Raw genomic sequence first — 20,453 nt, forward strand, 5'->3', positions numbered from 1 at the left:
AAAATTGTCAGATTTATTGAATTTATTACACAGATTTTAGTTGTGAAGATTTTCGGAATGACTTGAATAATTTTGGTGAGTCAGATTTATTGAATTTAGATCTACTTTCAAGATATGATTGTTGTGCACAAGGTGAGTGTGAGATTTGTTATGATAACTTTCAAGTGCAAGAAATTGAGGAGAAGATCGAATCAAGAGGATGATAGTTTTTGCTCAATTAATTTTCTTGGAACCAGTATTTTAAGTTTGCAGACGCCTAATCAATGGCTCGAATTTGAAGACGAATTCTTTTCAACTAGGGGAGTCTGATGAGCATAGGGACCTCATTGACAATAGCCCAAAAAATGCACAAATAAAACCTTAGCCAGAGTAAACTTTTAAATAGGATTATTGTAATTTTTCTTTTTATTATTTTCTTTTATTATTTTTCTTTGATTGCAAGGAATTTTAGGATATTTAAGCCAAGCTTTGTGATGATTTTTGTTTAAATTTTTATGATTAAAAGAAAATTACAACAACTATTTTAGTCACGGGCAAGTGTGCCTCATTTTTTACTCTTGTGTCGAGTTTTCTTTGAGTTGGTATTTATGTTCGAAATATGATCCTCATCACTCATGGACTAGCTAGGCATGCCCTTTCTGTAGATGCTGCTGTCTATTGGCTAGAGGAAGGTCCTTCATGGTTGGACCCTTTACTTGTTGCTGATGTATCCAATTTACAAAGCTCATAATACATGTACTCTTCTCTTGTGTTAAAAAACAAATATAACTTAAACAGACCAAATAAAAACAAATATAATTTAAAGGGTACTGCGAGTATGAATCAATGAGACAATGTTCAAAAAAACAGATATACCATCATAAAGACTTGTACAAATTAAATGGTCCAAACCACATTCATTTCTCCAATGCAACTAAGTCCTTTTTATCCTAGCTGCCAAAAGTCGTTGATGATCACCATGGGTCCAAGAACATTATCTCTGAATGCACTGAGGCACGTCCAAATCGGAGAAATTTTTTTAATAGTTCTTCAAAAGAACCATGGGCAGAAACAGGCCTAATAGTCATCCTCTCAAGCACAGGTGAATTTAAAAGCAGAAATCTGATGAAATCTAGTTCAGTTTTGACACCAGAGATCCCGGTTATTTTCACAAGTCGCAGTTGGGTGAATGAGCAATTTTGGCTGTCATTTAACCCATAGTTAACTTCTCCCACAGCAGCCTGATTTTCTTGGTACGCCTACAAAGGTCTATTGCATAAGAATATAGAAATTATGACGAAACATCTCTAAATTCTAAGCTACAATTTCTTAGAGTAAAGTTGGTTTGAAATTTTAAATTCAATAGAAGAATGCATGCATAGCTCACCAGAATTTCTAGTTCTTGTAGAGCAGGGGAGCTTCTCAGAAGGCAAAGAGCAGTTAAAATCTCCGCCATTTTATTAAAGCTTATTCGCATAGAAAGAAAATTCAGATGTAGACATGGTTATGCAGCTTTTCCGGCACGACACCAACAGCCAAATACTAAGATGAGCAGAACAGATGAAGAAAACAGCAGACTCAATGGATATGCTCAAATTCCCACGGTCATGTAAATGATAAAAAGTATTTATGGAACCACAAAATCCATTACCTTTAAGAAGTAGCCCCAAATTGCGAGCCTTCGAATATGAAGCAGGGGAACAAGAAAATTGACCAAATTGCTAGACCTCCCAGGAACTCATTTTCGGTCAAAACGGAGGTTGAAATAAATGGAAACATCAGCAACATTTAAGGAGTTCTTAATATTAACATCCTTAATAACACCTCTAACGTAACAGCTTTGTAGACTTGGTGCATCATTCTTGAGATGGTTTAAGCCATCACAGTTTTTCACAATCAATCTCTCAAGCAGTGGACAACAAGCAATCAGATTTTCAAACACAACTCGGGACAAGGTAACATTACGAATATGAAGGCTCTTCAAACTCCTGAAGCCTTTGAATGTGGATGGAGGTTTTAGCAAACATCTCGATAACTCCAAATGAATCATATGTTGGCAAGAAAACAAACAAGATGGTAGCTTGTAGCGAGGCTCTGTAGAAATTTCAAGTATGAACTCTTTAATGGAGTTTCTTGATACATGAAGAATCCATTGATCCATATCACTTGTGGCTAGAAGAGCTTGATGAGAAACCTGGAACTTGTCTATAGGGCCAATGTGACCTAAGAGTACATGATCAACAATTCTCGCTATGGTTGTGTGGTTTTCAGTTGAGAGTTGAGACACACCCATAATCAAACACAAGATGTTGAAGCATAGCCGATTTGTACCTCCACTTGCTTGATAAAACACTTGTCCTCACTGCTTCCTTAATAGGTAAATTTGACAAAATTTTCAATATTACATCATTTGGTAAGTTGCTAATTTTGTCCATTTTCGAACGGGATGACTTGGGTGATTTTCTTCGATTCTGAGATATTCAAGTAATTAAAAAGAAATAATCATTAATCTAGATACATAGTGATGCGGGAGAGATAAGGTAGAGAATTAGCAACAATAGAAGAGCAAAAGCTCTGTAATTTCATTATCATAATATCATATTCCAAGTCTGCCCACTCCTACAAGTTCACTCATTTTTACTAATACAAAATAGACTCAACATGAAATACCATTCACCTGCACCACCTAGGAAAAGCCCTTACCAGCATGATGAACCTATTGAGGTTTGCAAAACATGAACTTGACCACATGTGTAATTGGAAATTAACTTCCTTGAAACACCAAAAGCTTCAATGAACTTGACCTCGATCATATGCACTGCATCACATAGAAAGCACAGAAAGCGCGCTGAATTTCATATGGTGATATGGTCAACCATGTCCCAGGCTCCCAGCCGATCCAAAATCATTGTAATTCATCAAATAAACAGTTAAAAGAAAAAAAAAAAAAAAAAAAAACTTATCCTCTAATAAGTAATAACTCAAGTGACCAAATTTAAGCTCAATCCTCAATACTCTAATAATCTTCGATTATATATGATGCTCCACCAGGTTTTGCACAAGTGCGTATCGAAGTTTAATGGGTTAGATAGATCGCAATTTTTGTTATAAAATGTTTAATGGGTTAAACAAACCAAATGTCATTTGATTCATTTCAGGGTTTTTATAAAACGTACAGTCCCTCACAGTACGGCGTTTTGGTTGGATTTTATATGTGATTATCATGCATGTTATATCTTACTACGAAAACTATTCATACCGATGTTGATCGAGATTACTTATAATCACACATTTAAGAAAATTGCTAATTTAATGGGTTGATAGGCTAGGTTAGATAAAAGTTCAGTAATCTATGACAGTACTTGTCATGCCTCACATATAATTTATGACTTCTTGAGTATCAACATATTGGCTCATTTTATGAGTCACGTGCGCCACTCTAAACTTTGTTGTTTCCCAAAAGAAAATGGTGTAATAGGGGTTAAAAAACAAGAAACAAAAAGATTAATTAACTTTAAATAAGAGTTGTATGACGTGCTGAAATACACAACAGTTGAGTTGACAACAAAAAGGGCCCAAGCCCTCACTTTGGGAAGGGTCACCTTCACGGCTTCAACTTGTATTATTATATTATATATATGTTTTCGTCACATTGTAATTGATTTTGGTCAACTCTATTAGTCTACCGTATATAACTATAAATAATTTACATATATTTGAACCCTTCACATGTCCTATTGGCTATTTGAATTATGATATAGTCCACACGCCACAGTTTATTTTTCTTCAATTCTTCTTGGCTTGCCATCCCAATTAGACTGCTTCTAAATTCTAAGGCTACTTCCAAGAAACAAGTCCAAAACGCAAATCCCCCAACACCTTTATATATCCATACACATCACCAACTCTGCCTCATCCTCTGCTCTCACACTTACAACATTTTCCAATTTCATCCATTGTTTTCAGCCCAAACCATTACATATATACCACATCCATAAGATCAGTTGCAGTAGCAAAACCAAACCATGAGGACTAGCAAAGCAAAGAAGCAAAGCAAGTTGATGTACTTTATTTCTACACCCGTTAGGACTTTAAACAAGGCCAGGAATTTTTACATGAGGAGCTTGGAAGATTGTGCTGGAAAGGTGGGTTATGGTGGTGGTGGTGTTGGTGGTTACACTGCTGCACAAGTCCCATTGCCCAGGAGTTTTAGTGTCAATTCTTCGAGTTCCAGCGATGATGAGGATCGGAGGCAGTTTCTCAGAACCGTGTCATCGAAGAGGAGTAATGCAGAGAAAGAGAACAATAATAAGGCAGCAGGTTTGGATATGCAGAGAAGACCAATTGTCAGACAACCCATTGTTAGACAACAACGCAGTACTATGAGTGGGATGGGGATGAGGAGTTACAGTGTTGGGTTGAAGATGGGAAGGATCGATGAGGAGAAGGCTTGTTCGTTTAGGGAGGATAATGTGAATGGAAAGGTGGATTTGTATCCAAGAAGCAGAAGTTATGCTGTTAATAAGAGAAATGGTAGATTTGCATAATTAGTGAGTTGGTGTGAGAGATATTGAATCAATTTGATCTTCTCTCTATCCACTCCATTGTTTATATATGTTTAATTTCTTCAATGCCAATCAATATTTTTTGAAAATTTTGATCAAAATGGTCAAAACTTGTCCCAACAAAAACACAGTAGTCCTCTCACTTGGCTGCAAAAATACATTGATGAATCATGGGTCCAAGTAGATTATCTTTGCATCAACTGAGGCACGCCTACACCGGAGCAATTTTTTTACTAGTTTCCGAAAACCATTGTCAGAAGCTGGCTTAATAGTCATCCTCTCAAGCACAGGTGAACTTAAAAGCAGAAATTTGATGAAACCTAGTTCTGCTTTCACACCAGAGATGCCGGTTTTTTTCACAAGTCGCAGGTGGGTGAATTGGCAATTCTGATTGTCATTTAACCAAGATTTCACTTCTCCCACAACAGCCTGATCATCTTGCTCGGCCTACACATGGTTTATATCATCAGAATCTAGACATAATGACAAAACACAACAACTCTAAACTCTAAACTACAATTTCTTAGAGTAGAGCTGGTTTCAAATTTTTAATTCAACACAAGAATATGCATGCATCATTAGAATATATTTTTTGGTCATATAGAGTAGAACTCACCTTGATTTTTAGTTCTCTTAGAGCAGGGGAGCTTCTAAGAAGGCAGAGAGCAGTTAAAATCTCATTGTGAACATCGAAGCTAATTCGTATAGAAAGATAATTCAGATGTAGACATGGTTTAGGCAGCTTTTCTGGCAGGGCACCAACAGCCAAATACTAGAGCAGAAAGAAAACCCAAAAAACAGCAGACTCAATCAATATGATCAAATTCCCATGGTCATTTAAATGATAAAAGTATGGAAACACAAAATCATTTACCTTAAAAAACTGCCTCAGAATTTTGAGGGTTCGAACATCAAGCAGGTGAACAAAAAAATCGACTAAATAGCTAGAATTGTCATCAGTAACCTGGGTTTTGTCCACATTGACATCCAAATCAATGTTAACATCAGAAAGATTTAAGGTATTCTCCAGACTAAAATCCTTAAAAACACCTTTAACTCCAAATGCTTTGAGATTTGGTGCATCAATCTTCAGATGGGGGAATCCGTTACTGTTTATCAAAATCAATTTCTCAAGCAGAGGAGAGCCATCAATCAGATTGTCAAACACATCTTGGGCCAAGTTAACCTTCTCAATATTAAGGCTCTTCAAACTCCTGAAGCCTTTGAATGTGGAAAGAGGTTTTAGCAAACACTTAAATAACTCTAAATGAATCAAATCTCAAGTATCAACTCTTTGATAGCGTTTCTTGATAGATGAAGAATCCATCTATCAATATCACTACCGGCTTGAACCTCTCTATGACTAAGCTTGAACATGTGTATGGGGCCATTGGGGCTTAAGAGTACATGATCAACAATGTTTGCTATATATAGTTGTATGGTGTTGAGTCGAGACACACTGATCATCAAACACAAGATGCAGAAGCATAGCCGATTTGTACCTCCACTGGCTTGATAAAACACTTGTCCTTACTGCCTCCCTAATTGGCAAATGCGACAAAATTTTGTGTAACATTACTTGGTAAGTTGCTAATTTTATCCAGCGTCGACTTTATCTCCCTTTCCGAAAGGTTGTTTTCTTTGATACTGAGATATTCATGGAATTAAAAACAATCATTAATCTAATATCATGGCCAGTGGTGATCGATCATATAGATTATAGACTGTGACCTAGTGTGTATATTGTAAGCAAACAAAGTTCAAATTTCTACTCTCAAAAGTAATAGCTAAATTTCTTAACAAAACTAAATGGATCGTGGTGAATTATGTCCATGTCGATCAAAAGCCATTATATTCAACAAATACACAGTTAAGGCTTCATTAAATATAAGTCATACCCTTAAATATAGAATTACATGCAAGAGAGTCATAATAGGAATAGGAGTCTGAAATTGTAATAAGGAAAGGATCTAATAGGATCAAAATACAAAAAACGAACGTAAATTAATAGCAATTAGGTTTCAACTTTTATGTCAAGTTATCGATCCTTATCTAAATAGGCATGAAACAACTTTTACTGCTCTTTCTCTTTCTTACTGTCTTCTCTGTCTAAACATTCAATTGGACTTTAATGGGGTTAGATGTGAAGGGTTCAAGAGACGAATGGCCGTTGAAACTAAAACTTTGTACAACAACACGCAAGATTGGGAGCAAAATAGAAAGATCTTAATTTAAACTAAAATTAGAGAGAACAACCACACAAAAAGTGAAGTCCTTTTAAGGGAAGAATTGGACAAGCTATATCCAATTGAAGATGAAATCAAGTTAGAATCCTTATGGTACTCACTAATTAATAGTTTTTCTGTCAAGTCTTAAAATTTTCTGTAATTTAATAGTTTCTTTCAATATTTATTTAGTAGCTCATTCTAAGATTCTTTTTTTTCTTAGTCTTAATTTTAGTTCATACAATCTTATTCACGCTTTTTTTTATTCGGCTTAATCGCAGTGATAGTCCATAAACTTTGATGACTTGGATCTCATGCCCCTAACATGTATTTAATTTTATGACTTCTTGATTATCAACATATTGGCTCCTTGTATGAGTCAAGTGTGCCACTTTCATACGTAAAAAAACAAAAACAAAAAAGATTTGGTAATTAACTTTAATTTAGAGGTGTATGACCTGCTGAAATACGCAGCTGAGTTGACCACAAAAAAGGGCCAGCCCGGCCCCACTTGGAAATGGTCACCTTCACCTTCACTTCACCTTGACTATTATATTATATGTTTTCGTCACATTGTTTTGATTTTGGTCCACTCCATTGTACATTTGTACATGACAACAAATAATTTAGATATATTTGAACCCTTCACATGTCCTATTGGCTATTTGGAAATAGTCCACACGTCCCAATTAAATGTTTTTCAATTCTCTCTTGGCCTGCCATCCCAATTGGACTGCTTCTAAATTCTAAGGCTACTTCCAAGAAACAAGTCCAAAACCCAAATCCCCCCACACCTTTATAAATACCCATACACATCCCCAACTCTGCCTCATCAGCTCTCTCACACTTCCAACATTTTCCAATTTCTCTCTTTGTTTTCAGCCCAGACTAGCATATACCAGACCCATAAAATCAGTAGCCAAAAAAAAAAAAACCAATGAGGACTAGCAAAGCAAAGAAGCAAAGCAAGTTGATATACTTTATTTGTACACCCATTAGGACTTTAACCAAGGCCAAGAACTTTTACATGAGAAGCCTGGAAGATTGTGCTGGTAAGATGGGTTACGGTGGTGGTGTTGGTGGTTACACTGCTGCACAAGTCCCATTGCCAAGGAGCTTTAGTGTCAATTCTTCGAGTTCTGGCGATGACGAGGAATTGAGGCAGCTTCTCAGAACGGCGTCGTCGAAGAGGAGTAATGCAGAGAAAGAGAATAATAACAAGGCAGCAGCTTCAGATATGCATAGAAGACCAATTGTAAGACAACCCACTATGAATGGAATGGGGATGAGGAGTTACAGTGTTGGGTTGAAGATGGGAAGGATCGATGAGGAGAGGGCTTCTTCTTTTAAGGAAGATGATGAGAATGTGAAGGCAGATTTGTATCCAAGAAGCAGAAGTTATGCCGTTAATAAAAGATCACGATAAAACTATTTGTACTACATGTATATCACATCTTTAATAGATTAGAGAAACTGTTCTGAAAATTGAATTTATGGATTTGGACGTAAAAACATGTATGCCTAGGAAAGAGTCGGTGTGTGAGAGAGAGAGATTGAACCAATTCTTGTTTCTCTATCCACTCCATTGTTTCTTTGTTTCCTTCATTATTTCTTTTCTATTCTGTTTGTATTTCTATATTATTATCTTTTTGGATTGATAATTGCCTAAATGAAAGTCAATTCTCTAAAAATTGATCTGGTATACGCTATTAGTGGCTTCAAAGTAAAGAATGACAACTAGAGAAGAAGGTTTGAGAGTAGAATTGATTCATTGACCAGATGTTTACACAAGCCACCATATGACGCAATGGGCCCTGACCCTATATTGGTTTCAACCATGGCCCAAGGTTGTTGGGCCTAATAAGTGTTTTGTTGATCCACGGGCTTGGTTCTCTATTCATTGTCTTACATATTTATTGAGAAAGAAACTCAGGACTGAGACAAGCCAATAAACAAGGCCCAAACCCAGCCCACTTACTAAACCTGGTAGAAGGTTTGGTCCACCCAACTGTTGGTCCAATTATAACTATGGATAAGCTGAGTTCACCAACAGTGTATATTGGAAAACAAAAGAGAAATTCAGCAATAAAGTTTGATTAAAAAAATCTCTTGACCTGGTTTACAAACTTTACATTGAATGGTTTTCATCTTTTTTTAGTCTACTGCACAACGCCCACGTTTTTTGTTAAGCTTAATTATTTATGAATTTAATTTGCTAGGCAAATCACACCTCTCTCTCTCATTTGACCACATTAACCAGTTGCATCATCTAACTTTCATCAAGACTAAACTTGGGTCACTATATCAGTCTCCTAACTTTCCATACCATACCAACTGTAAGATTTCCCAAACCAAAAAATCAATAGCATACTGTCTTTTCAACTCCTTGCAGTAGTACTAGTATCCCCATAAAACAAATTTGAAGCTCTCAAAAGGGCAGGCCTCCATTAACATTCTCTAAGAAATTAGAGATGGTTTCCAAACCAAGCTCCCTATGCTTGCTTCTACTGCTTCTCTCTGCAGGCACTGCACTCTCTCACTGGCATGTCAAAACTCTGCCTGGCTTCCCTGGTGAATTGCCCTTCACACTTTCAACTGGGTAAGTATAAATGTTAATCAATAGCTACATTAATTAATATTTGGCACCACTGTAACTCAATTAATACTGTTGCATTGATCATTAATTCACTTTATCATATATAACAACACTATGACAAATTAATGAACCAGCAATGTTTGTGATCATGGGGTTTTGTATACATTCTGCAGGTACACAAGTGTGGGTGATATCGAATTCTTCTGGTACTTTGTGGAGTCACAAGGGAACCCTGCAACTGACCCTGTTTTGCTTTACCTCAATGGAGGTCCCGGTTGTTCTGGCTTAAACGGATTCTTCTACCAAATTGGTACAGACAAAATTATTTGTACCATATTTTAGTATTGTGCACGTACCACACATCTATTAATTGAAGTGGAATTTACCTGTATAAGTGAGTTATACCTCTATTAGAAAATTCTACCTTTATTAGAGATGTGGTCTCTCACTCCGTCTAGCATCTTTTAACTCTTGTTCAATCTTTGATCAAGCAAATTAATAGGTTGATTATCTTTCGATCTTTGTTATGAATCAATCTTTGGTATGTTCTGCTTTTTGTCTCTAGGCCCATTGAAATTCAACATTTCGGAATACAGTGGGGGCTTACCAACATTGATTTATGAACCAAACTCATGGACAAAGGTACACAAATTTAGCATCTTTATTTGCTTGACTTAATTCCCAACTAGCTAGTACTTTAGTCTAATCCTTGGTTCAACTTTGGTCCAACCATCATTTGCTTTTTTTTTTTTTCTTTGATGATCCAGACAGCCAATATAATATTTTTGGATGCACCTGTTGGGGCTGGTTTCTCCTACACTAATAATACAGAGGCTTGGACCACAACAGACACATTAGCAGCAAAACAGGTCTACAAATTTTTGAGAAATGTAAGTGTATACGTGCAAAAGAATTTAATATGATTAATTATTTATTTATTTTTTATTCTTACCAAAAAAAATTTATTTTTTATGCAGACAATAAATAACAGAAAATCCAAATCCATTATATATATACTGCTAAAGTTCAATTATTTCTATATTAATAAATTGTACTTAATTGAATTTTATGTGATGTAGTGGTTGGGAGAACACCCAGATTTTACTACAAACCCGGTCTATCTTGGTAGCGATTCATATGCAGGAATCATTACTCCCATCCTCGCTCAAGATATAATTGACGGTAAGCCTAATTAAATTATCTTTATTCAACGATTATGATTATGATTATTATTATTATTATTTTGATTGTCCTAATTGACCATGTGATAGATTATTTTTCTAATAGAAGTGAGACTCATACAGTGAACCTCATACAGTTAATTAAAACTAAAACTGTTCAAATACACCCTAGTTTTATTCTTGTTCAATTGTATTACTACTTTCAACTATTACTCAAGAAGCTCTAGTAGTGGGTGACTATTTCTCAAGTATTGGTTTGCAGGCAATGAAGCTGGAATCGTGCCACATGTGAACCTCAAAGTACGTACACAATCCAAATTTTTATGGTTTATGTTCTGAATTGTCACATTATTTTATGTTGTCACACTAATATTCTATTTAAGTTCTTTTTTTTTTTTTGGCCAAAATATTCTATTTAAGTTCAAAGTGTTTGATCAAAGAATATTTCTCCAACTTTGATAGTACCTTTTTTTATTCTTTTATAAATTTCTCCTTGTATCAAATTAAGTTTTATAATTTACTATTTTTTATATCATCTCAGGGTTTCACACTTGGATGTCCGCATACAAATACAGAAATTGAATCAAATACCAAAATAAAATTTGCTCATCGGATGGCTCTAATATCAGACCAAATGTACGAGGTACATAAATGATTGACATTACTGAAGCACTAGCTCATTGAATTTATTTATATTTTTATATAAACCAGTATGATTTCACTGCATAGTTTATATACTACTTGGTCGTCATACATGGAATAACACATATATGTTACTATTAATTATTGTTCAGGCAGCCAAAAACAGTTGCAGTGGGAATTATTTCAGTGTAGATGCAAGCAATGCAGACTGCACAGAAGATCTCAGCGCTATAACCCAGGTTTAATAAATCATCATCATCATCATCGACATTGTTGTCTCAATACTTGAGTACTTAGACACTTACCAAGTTTGTTCACTAAATTTTGTTCCCATATAATATGACAATTTTTTATTTATCTAAATATATACGTTCATTCAGGATTTTATTTATTTTTTACAAATAAAATACTTATTTATTTTGGGCTAGGATGGGTACTAGTAAGTAGTTACCAATTTCATTAATGTGCAGTGTGTTGAACAAATAAGTCGCCAGAATATTTTGGAACCCAATTGTGCTTTCTTGTCCCCAAAAGAAAAGGAACAAATGGCCGCCAGAAGATCTCTGAGAGAGAACCCAAGGAGTTTACTGCACCTACCATCGTCACCGGGAAATTTAAATGACTTTTGGTGCCATGTAATTTTCTCTGCTCATGTAGCCTCTATGTGTTTGAAAATTAAAGTAAAAATAATTTAAATGACTTTTGTTCTTGTCTACCAATTCAAAGTCTATGGTATATATGGTTACTAATTTCATCCTCTTTATTTTCGGGGCAGAATTTCGATTATTTGCTTTCAGATGTATGGACAAATTATAAAAGCGTCCAAGATGCTCTTAATGTTCGACAGGTATAGTTACTTAACTTACTTACAAGGACTACACTAATTAAATATGTTCACCAAATAATATTATAGTGTTTTACTTATTTAAATTTGAGTCAATACTAATATGTTTTCTAATTTTTTTTTTTATGCAACAGGGAATGGTTAAAGAATTTTTTAGATGCAATGTTACTCTCGCATACACTGTAGACACAGATGATGCTGTCACCTATCATCAGAATCTAACCAGCACAGGCTTGCAAGTACTGGTTTTCAGGTGATTTTCTTAATTTGCTTTTAGATTTGAATGTTAGGTCCAAATCATTATATATAAGTTTTCTGATCGATACCTGTTTTTGTTTTTTTCCTCGAAGTGGTGACCATGACATGGTTATACCACATATTGGTCTAGAACAATGGATAACCTCACTAGACCTCACAGTTGACACCGATTGGCGTCCATGGTTTGTGGATGGTCAAGTTGCAGGGTGAGTTTAACCATATCATCATGAACTTTCATAATTTTGCATTTTATTAAATTCAAATTTTTCGACCGAAAAATTTCATAAATTAATAAAGTCTAAAATAAAGGGTGTATACACACTTCAGAGAATAATCTACGTGATGGTTAATTGTGAGAGAAAACGTATAAGACCCTCACACCTTGAAATTTTTGCAACAATATATTAATGCTGTCACATGTGTTGTTTAGGTACACAAGGAAGTATACGAATAATGGATATCGCTTGACATATGCAACTGTTAAGGCAAGAAAAACATTTGGCTTCAGCTTCTTTCTCCTTTTTCCTTTTTTTTTTTTTTTTTTTTTGGTAAATTGTCTTTTTTTATTTATATTCAATTAAGGTAAATTATCATATTAATTTGGTTAATTTTGTGCAGGGTGCTGGTCACTCACCACAAGAGTACAAACGCAAGGAGTGTTATGACATGTTCCATAGGTGGATCCATTACTATCCTCTCTAGATTTTTCTTCTTATATATAAATTGTAATTTCAAAATTTGGAGGGAAATTTTGATAAAATTATGCAACTTCAAGTCTCTCCGCCCACTTGTATTACTCTTGCATTCTATTTGGATGGAAATATGGAATGGATCCGATGGCAATTAGCCAATTTGAAATGAGAATTATGTTGTTTATTGTACTAGTACTACATACATCATGGTAAATCATAGAACAACTTGAGACAAAAATAATAAATATCTTGAATTCTTGATTCAGATATGATATATCAAGGATCCTTCTTCAGTTGAAATGCAACAATATTACACTACAGCTAACCATAGCTACACATGTCAAATAAAAATGTTATTTAACCAATTAAAATATTAATGTCATAGGTAGGCTGTAGCTAAACACTTAAATTGAAAAGATTGTGTTTCTCTGTATGGTTTAGTCATTTGAACAATTTTCTATTTTATTATTCATTTTCAAGGATAATCTTAAAAAATGAGATAATCTTTTATATATACTTATTTTTTAATTTCTCACATTGACCTGAAAGGACCATCATTAGAAACACTTGTTTTAAAATCATACAAACGAACTTAGAAAAAACAATGTAAATGCCTTCCCATAATTAAACAGAAAAGGAACATTAATTAATTAATAGTTTGGACTGGATCTTGAAATAAATTAATTTGTTCTCAAGAGCACAATTCAAACGTGCTCATGTGGCCGGGTAGGGACCGTAGGGTCGCCGCATAGAGAATAAAAAAGTGCCACTGATACAGTAGAGTGTAGCACGACAACCATTGATTATTATTACTATTATTTTTGTGTCATAAATTCGTGACTCATGTGATGTGCTTAATATTTGTTAGGCATAAATTTAATTTAGACACATAACTATATATGCTATTTCAACGGGGTTCACGAATTTTCAAATATTTCAAATATACACCTAATTTATTATGTAAATTGAAAAATAAAATTCCGTCCATCAATTTATTGAGAGATCAGTTAAATCTCAGCTTGGCTTTTTCTAACGGGAATTAATTGGCGATGTGGCACCAACTCAGCATACATTTCTCGCCAAATGAGCAACACATGTCCACTTGACACCGACCCACACACCCATCACCTCCTTCTCGCTCGTCGAACGCTCTCCTGACCATTTAGTCTAAAAAAAACATCACGTTTTCCCCCAAATTCGAATATAAATCTCTCACTTGTGTTCAACAAGCGAGAAAGAGATGATGAGTTTGTGGACCGTGTCAGGGGTTAGGTAGACCTGTGTCGCTTATTTGGCGGGAAATGAGCGACACGGGTCTACCTAACCCCTGACACGGGCCCACAAACTCTCACTCTCTCTATTATTATTAAATTGTGGGCCCGTGTAGCTCATTCGGCGGGAAATGTTTGCTGAGATAGCGCCATGTCGTCAAGTAATCCCGATCTGTAAAAGCCAAGCTGTCATTTAACTGATCTCTCAACGAATCAATAGACAGAAATTCATTTTTCAATTTAGATAATAGATCAGGTGTATATTTGAAATATTTTAAAGTTCATGGACTCCGTTGAAATAGCTTATATAGTTATGTGCCTAAATTGAATTTATGCCTATTTGTTATATAAAATTAATCTCATCTCTCTTTCTTTCTTTCTTTGGTGGAGAGCTAGAGTTAGGAAGGAAGAAGAATGGTAGATAAATTAATTAAAGAACAGCAGTCTACAGTCATACAGTGAAAAATTAATTATTTTAATTATACACCTCGAGGATGATAACAGGAACATTAATAAATATCATAATGGTGTTCATCCATGGATATAAATAAATGATGAGCCTCTATTACCCACTTATCTTGATGAATACAATATGACATTTGTATGCACTGTCAATAACTAACAAACACATCCACTGTGATATTCCGCATTTATGGTTAAATTGTGGTTGGGTTTTAGTGTTTAAGGTTCATCATTTGTATTAGAAAAATAGTTAAGTGGAGGCATAAGCACTTAGAAGTACTATGTAGGATATTTATTGAAAGACTGTTTAAGGATCATTTATGCTGGCAAACGGATGCAACATCCATGTTATTGTTATTGTCCATTTCACCCTAAGCTTATCATATACATTTTTTGGTAAAGGCTTAGAGTATACATTTAAAATGACTCATATATGCATACCACAGAGGCAAGTCATACAGAGTTGGACACTTGGACATGTGGTTGCGCCTAAACTTTTGTAATGAGAGTTTTGAATAGCAAGTGCACAAGTTAATTAGTTGATAACTTGATACCAACACAGAAAGAAAACACAGAGGCAAGTCAAACCATTTTTCTATTTTTTACAACCAGGAAATGAGAGGGCATACAGGCATTGACTGTGGATATGTACAAAATAGTTAATGCAACAAAGCCAACTATAAATATTTGAATATTACAATATAATTTAAATGGTGGGCAACCTAGAAATCCACTAATCTGCATGCAACCTAATCCATTTTTGACTCTGTTCATCCCTAGATTCATTATCAACCGCATTTCAAACCCCATGTCCTGTTACAACAGCAATTCTATCCTGCCACTATTAACTTCAATTTCTTTTTTGTCACCAAAACATTGTATTTTCTTAGATATATAGGCACCAAAATTAAGTAGCTAGCAGGGCTTGGAATATAAAACATACAGGACTCGCGAGCCGGAGCTAGCAGAAGCTCTTCATTGTCTAACAATGGCATTTGGTTCTAGCAACAACAACAGGAATTGGGTTTGTCTTTATTTGCTTCTTCTACTGGTTTTCGCAGCAAATGTAGCCTTTTGTGGCACAATCGTCAAGTCTGTTCCGGGATTTGATGGTGAACTTCCTTTCAAACTTCACACTGGGTATGTGTAATGTGTGTGTGTGTGTTTTTTTTATTTATTAATAAGATTTAATTTCTTGGGTTGCAAGCATTTAGCTAATTCCTGTTTTGTTCATTACAATTTTTGTTGTTGTAAGGTATGTGACTGTTGGTAAATCAGAGATGTTTTACTACTTCATTGAGTCAGAAGGGAACCCCAAGGAAGACCCTTTGATGCTGTGGTACAGTGGAGGCCCTGGTTGTTCTGCTTTCAATGGTCTCATTTTTGAAATTGGTACCCTTAATTTCCTTCAATCTTCTCCTCAAATTATTTTGCACAATCTTTATGGATCCCTTATGACCCAAATGCACATATGTATAGCAGTGTGCTGAAAAAATAAAAAATAAAAAATATGACTCCTAGTTCATACTTTGTATAGGTCCTTTGGCTTTCAATATCACAGCTTATGAAGGAGGTACACCACCAACATATTACTACCCATACTCATGGACAAAGGTTGGTATTTCCCACATTAATTCCTTGTATTTTTATTTGGTTTTGTGTGTGATTCTTCAGCATATATGGTCCATTAATTAATTAAGACTATGGTTTTTAATTAATTTGATTTTTTGTGACAATTCTCAAAGACTGCAAGCATATTGTTTGTGGATGCACCTGTTGGCACTGGTTTCTCCTATGCAACTAGTGCAGAGGAGTATGCTACCTCAGATACATTATCAGGAGCTCAGGTTAATGGATTTGTGAGGAAGGTATATGATTAACTCGTACACAAAAACAACATGAATAAATTCGATTTTAAACAAGTTTAAAGTTGTAACCACCAATGCAAAACTTTGTCTTAGATCTTTCTGCTGTAATGCAGTGGTTGGAAGAGCACCCACAATTCCTCAAGGTTCAGTTATTCATTGGGGCTGATTCCTATTCGGGCATATCCGGCACCATTGTTGTTAAGCACATAATCGATGGTAACTACTTGACTAAGCAATAGTTAGATCAACTTAAATCAATCAAGCATTGTGCATTGTTGTAAAATTTTGAAAATGGCTCACAAAACTTGGGTTTAATTAATTCACTAATATGTTTCAGAAAATGATGCTGGAGTAACGCCACGCCTCAATCTCAAGGTACATGATCTTATATTAGAATCCGAATATGTTGTTTCTTCTTTTGTTTTTATTAAGTTAGATTTTGAGACTTGTTGTTTGAGATGATTTCAGGGTTACATTCTAGGATGCCCACGTACAGATTCAACTTTCAATGAGAATTCGAAAATAACTTATGCTCACCGAATGGGGCTTGTATCAGATGAACTTTTTGAGGTGATTGAATTCTCATTCCAGTTTCTACTTAAGAATGTGCTTGGAAAATTTTCAATGTTAAGAAAATGTTGGCTTCTTCCATGTGAATCATGTGATACCAAATTTTTGACTATTGCAAGGTTTACCACCAAAAATAAAGTCCTCATTTGTCCAGAACAGAGTACTCTGTTTCTTTTTCCATTTTTTTTTTTTTTTGGGTGAAGAACAGAGTACCCTGTTTTACCACAATGCATTGCCTATTCTATTCCCTCTAATTGCAAAATGTGGCACAGTTGACCCTAGATAAATAAAGAGTAAATACACTCCTTTATTTTTTGATGCTTGTGTTTGGGAAACATTCGTGTGAACCCGGTTTAATCAACGGTTGTGAGTCCATTCATACATGTGTGACTAATAAACACTAGCATGCTTCATAAAAGCCATATATATCTTGATAAAGGGTAATCATACTCTTTTTTTATTTTTGACATGTCGGTTTGGAGAACATTCTTTGTGAGATCCACTTCAATCAGCAATTATCAGTCATCCACACTTGTGTGACCGACACTAGAATGCTGGGTAAATTGTGTTGATGGTGGTGTTGTATGCTTTTGCAGGCAGCTAAAGAAAGCTGTAATGGGACTTATGGTGGTGTAGACACAACACAACCAGAATGTTATGAGGATCTTAAATTGATTGCAAAGGTGAGGAACATTCAATATTCTATTTTTCACACATCACCTGTGGAAACTCAACAGTCAACACTAAGATGAGCAATTTCATGAACTTGCAGCAAGTTAAAGAAATAAACAAAAATCATATTCTAGAGCCAAAATGCACCTGGGCTTCACCACAACAAGATGGAGAATCAGGTCGCAGATCTTTACAAGAAAACCCCGAAGACTTCCTCCAGTCACCTGTCGAAAGTGCTGAATTCTGCCATGTAAATCTTCCCTCTATCTTGATTTGCTATTCTTTCTTGGTTTCCTTATAAAATAACCCGTTTACATATGTTTATCAGAAAACTATACCATATCTCTAAAATTATAAAAAAGAAACCTATTTTAGACCTAAAACGATCAAGATGGCTTTGATATGTCAGTTGAGATGTGGTTCGAGATCTCATATCCTCATATCCACCCACATCTCTTGATTATGGCATGACCTTGACATTATGACAAAGTCCAAATCATCAGTTTTCTAAATAAATAAAAAAATGTTGCCTATTTTTTGAAGAAACCTTCTTTCTTTCCCTTTATTTGTTGGTTTAATTTGGACCTAAAACTTGTTCTAATCTTATTTTTCATTACAAAATCCATTTATACATCCTTTGCAGAACTTCAACTATGCACTATCTTATGTGTGGGCAAATGATGGAGATGTTAGAAAGGCACTTAATATCAGAGAGGTACATGACACTTGTAAATTGAGTACGGATATACAACATGTCCTTAATTTCTGTGTTTCTGATAAACTTTTGTGATGCCTGATGAGCAGGACACAGTAATGGATTGGAAGAGATGCAACAAGAGCTTGTTATTCAAATCGGATGTGTCAAGTGTCCTTGAATATCATAAAAACCTCAGTACCAAGGGATTACAAGTTCTAGTATACAAGTAATTAATAACTTATACTTTCCAAGCATTCTTTAAATAAATAAAAATGTTAACGTACTCACGATTTTTCTTAAGTAATACATATGAAAAGTTAGAGTATCCGACCCAAAATTAATTGGATATGAGTGGAAAATGACATTATATATTATAACGCAAAGCTTTACATTCTCGATGTAAAATATACTCTCAACAATAAATTACTTGTTTTGTTGTAGTGGTGATCATGACCTAATAATCCCAAACACTGGAACGGAAGAGTGGATAAAAGCATTAGGTTTGGATATTGTTAATGATTGGCGACCATGGCTGGTTGATGGTCAAATTGCTGGGTGAGTTTTTTTTTTTTTTGGTAGTTTTGTTTGCAATTATATATTCAGCCATTTTCTAGCTCGGAACTTATAAATTGCTGTTGTTTGTGTTTTGCAGATACACAATTAAGTATTCAGATAATGGTTACCGTTTGACATATGCAACAGTAAAGGTGTGTGACTTCTACTATTAAACAGACGATTTTAATTTTTGTGAGCACAAATTTTTGGAAGTGCCACTCCCTTCTCTCATCATATCCACATCAAAATTATTCCACATGTCCGGTGTAATGCGGCCAACAATCACAAAACATTATGTGGAATCTACTTTTATATATGATGAACATGTCTCTTTGTATTAACAAAGTACTTCTTTGTAACTAAAATTTGAATATAATGGGGGGTATGAATATAGAATTTGGATTTTCTCATAATTAAATATTAACTAGTTCTTTTGATTTGTACAGGGAGGAGGACACTCACCTCAAGAATACAAGCGTAGGGAATGCTATAACATGTTTGATAGGTTCATCAATTACTATCCACTTTAGTCAACATGCAGAGCATCAAGCTTCGTGGATGGTTTCTACCTTTCAACAATTTTCTCTCATGTGTTATATATTTTTAGTAATTAAGCAGTCACCAATATGATCATATGAATGTGAACCAACTGGTAAAGACTGATGGTATTTAATTAATTTCAAATAAAGGAGCAAGGGTGCTTGTATAGTTCATTGTAATTCAAGTTTTGATAATGACTGAAAAATTATAGTTTGAAGTTCTCTCAAAAGCTCTGTAACAAGTTTTGATCATGCCAGGTTTGACATGTTGGCAAAAGGCCTAAATGCAACAATTTGGTCATTAATTAGTGGCATATATATACTACAAGCAATGCAAGTAAACAAAAAATCCAAGGTTTTAGTCTTAAATGGATTAGTAATAAGTGCTTACGTACTCTGCACTCATAGTGAGAGTTTGACTTTCTTCGTTCCTTTCCCGGATCAAAGAGAAAAATAGGATGGATGAAGGAGACAATTAATTCAGAATGTGGATTCTATTTTGTACTTCAAAATTTTGGAATGCTGGATTGTATTGTGAATGTGTTATTCCTTGGGGCAGTTTCCCCTTAGAAGCAGACAATCCGAAAATATGAATGATTTCTTACAATGTCACTATTGTAAAAACCTGACCGATTCTTGAAAAAAGAAGAAGAAAATTGAAGTTTGAAATACAAATGATAAACTTTTAAATGGATGCAAAGAGAAGTTCAAATAGGTTCACTGATTAAATTCTAAGTGGTCAATTAGAAATTTTAAAACTATAATGTATATTTATAGTTTGACTAACCCCTAAAGAGGGTGTGAGAATACATAAAGATCCAATGGACCATCTAGATT

General features: G+C 34.8%; 4 protein-coding genes and 2 pseudogenes across 4 annotated transcripts; 4 read left to right on the top strand and 2 right to left on the bottom strand.

The window, feature by feature from the left end:
- Positions 1-953: 953 nt before the first annotated feature.
- LOC147276549 (F-box/FBD/LRR-repeat protein At1g13570-like) lies at positions 954-2,414 on the bottom strand (annotated as a pseudogene).
- A 1,497-nt stretch (positions 2,415-3,911) lies between these two features.
- On the top strand, positions 3,912-4,610 carry LOC147276550 (uncharacterized). The gene has a single exon (XM_086255278.1). It carries the CDS (start codon positions 4,005-4,007, stop codon positions 4,524-4,526), a length of 522 nt encoding a protein of 173 aa, XP_086111404.1. The 5' UTR covers positions 3,912-4,004; the 3' UTR covers positions 4,527-4,610.
- A 102-nt stretch (positions 4,611-4,712) lies between these two features.
- LOC147276551 (F-box/FBD/LRR-repeat protein At1g13570-like) lies at positions 4,713-6,394 on the bottom strand (annotated as a pseudogene).
- A 1,221-nt stretch (positions 6,395-7,615) lies between these two features.
- Positions 7,616-8,387, top strand: LOC147276552 (uncharacterized). The gene has a single exon (XM_086254286.1). It carries the CDS (start codon positions 7,707-7,709, stop codon positions 8,193-8,195), a length of 489 nt encoding a protein of 162 aa, XP_086110412.1. The 5' UTR covers positions 7,616-7,706; the 3' UTR covers positions 8,196-8,387.
- A 223-nt stretch (positions 8,388-8,610) lies between these two features.
- LOC147276553 (serine carboxypeptidase-like 17) lies at positions 8,611-12,992 on the top strand. The gene is made up of 14 exons (XM_086255528.1): positions 8,611-9,368; positions 9,539-9,675; positions 9,931-10,007; positions 10,133-10,255; positions 10,445-10,547; positions 10,809-10,846; positions 11,088-11,189; positions 11,341-11,427; positions 11,659-11,823; positions 11,964-12,035; positions 12,167-12,285; positions 12,383-12,496; positions 12,721-12,775; positions 12,909-12,992. The coding sequence occupies exons 1-14, from the start codon at positions 9,241-9,243 to the stop codon at positions 12,990-12,992; spliced, it is 1,404 nt and encodes a 467-aa protein (XP_086111654.1). The 5' UTR covers positions 8,611-9,240.
- A 2,711-nt stretch (positions 12,993-15,703) lies between these two features.
- On the top strand, positions 15,704-19,607 carry LOC147276554 (serine carboxypeptidase-like 18). Its single transcript, XM_086252973.1, has 14 exons — positions 15,704-15,855; positions 15,971-16,107; positions 16,253-16,329; positions 16,461-16,583; positions 16,697-16,799; positions 16,921-16,958; positions 17,052-17,153; positions 17,750-17,836; positions 17,926-18,075; positions 18,469-18,540; positions 18,630-18,748; positions 18,964-19,077; positions 19,175-19,229; positions 19,524-19,607. Exons 1-14 carry the CDS (start codon positions 15,704-15,706, stop codon positions 19,605-19,607), a joined length of 1,413 nt encoding a protein of 470 aa, XP_086109099.1.
- Positions 19,608-20,453: the final 846 nt, after the last annotated feature.

This window comes from Dryas octopetala, chromosome 8 (genome assembly GCF_963921425.1).
Source record: "Dryas octopetala chromosome 8, drDryOcto1.1, whole genome shotgun sequence".
NCBI lineage: Eukaryota > Viridiplantae > Streptophyta > Magnoliopsida > Rosales > Rosaceae > Dryas > Dryas octopetala.

What these genes read in the sequence shown, in the direction of transcription:
- LOC147276550 (XM_086255278.1), top strand. Translation starts at nt 4,005, where the DNA reads ATGAGGACTAGCAAAGCAAAGAAGCAAAGCAAGTTGATGTACTTTATT.
- LOC147276552 (XM_086254286.1), top strand. Translation starts at nt 7,707, where the DNA reads ATGAGGACTAGCAAAGCAAAGAAGCAAAGCAAGTTGATATACTTTATT.
- LOC147276553 (XM_086255528.1), top strand. Translation starts at nt 9,241, where the DNA reads ATGGTTTCCAAACCAAGCTCCCTATGCTTGCTTCTACTGCTTCTCTCT. An exon ending in TGCCACATGTGAACCTCAAA is followed by an intron (nt 10,847 to 11,087) that starts GTACGTACACAA and finishes ATATCATCTCAG; the next exon opens with GGTTTCACACTTGGATGTCC. An exon ending in GTGGATGGTCAAGTTGCAGG is followed by an intron (nt 12,497 to 12,720) that starts GTGAGTTTAACC and finishes TGTGTTGTTTAG; the next exon opens with GTACACAAGGAAGTATACGA.
- LOC147276554 (XM_086252973.1), top strand. Translation starts at nt 15,704, where the DNA reads ATGGCATTTGGTTCTAGCAACAACAACAGGAATTGGGTTTGTCTTTAT. An exon ending in TTAATGGATTTGTGAGGAAG is followed by an intron (nt 16,584 to 16,696) that starts GTATATGATTAA and finishes GCTGTAATGCAG; the next exon opens with TGGTTGGAAGAGCACCCACA. An exon ending in GTTGATGGTCAAATTGCTGG is followed by an intron (nt 19,078 to 19,174) that starts GTGAGTTTTTTT and finishes TGTGTTTTGCAG; the next exon opens with ATACACAATTAAGTATTCAG.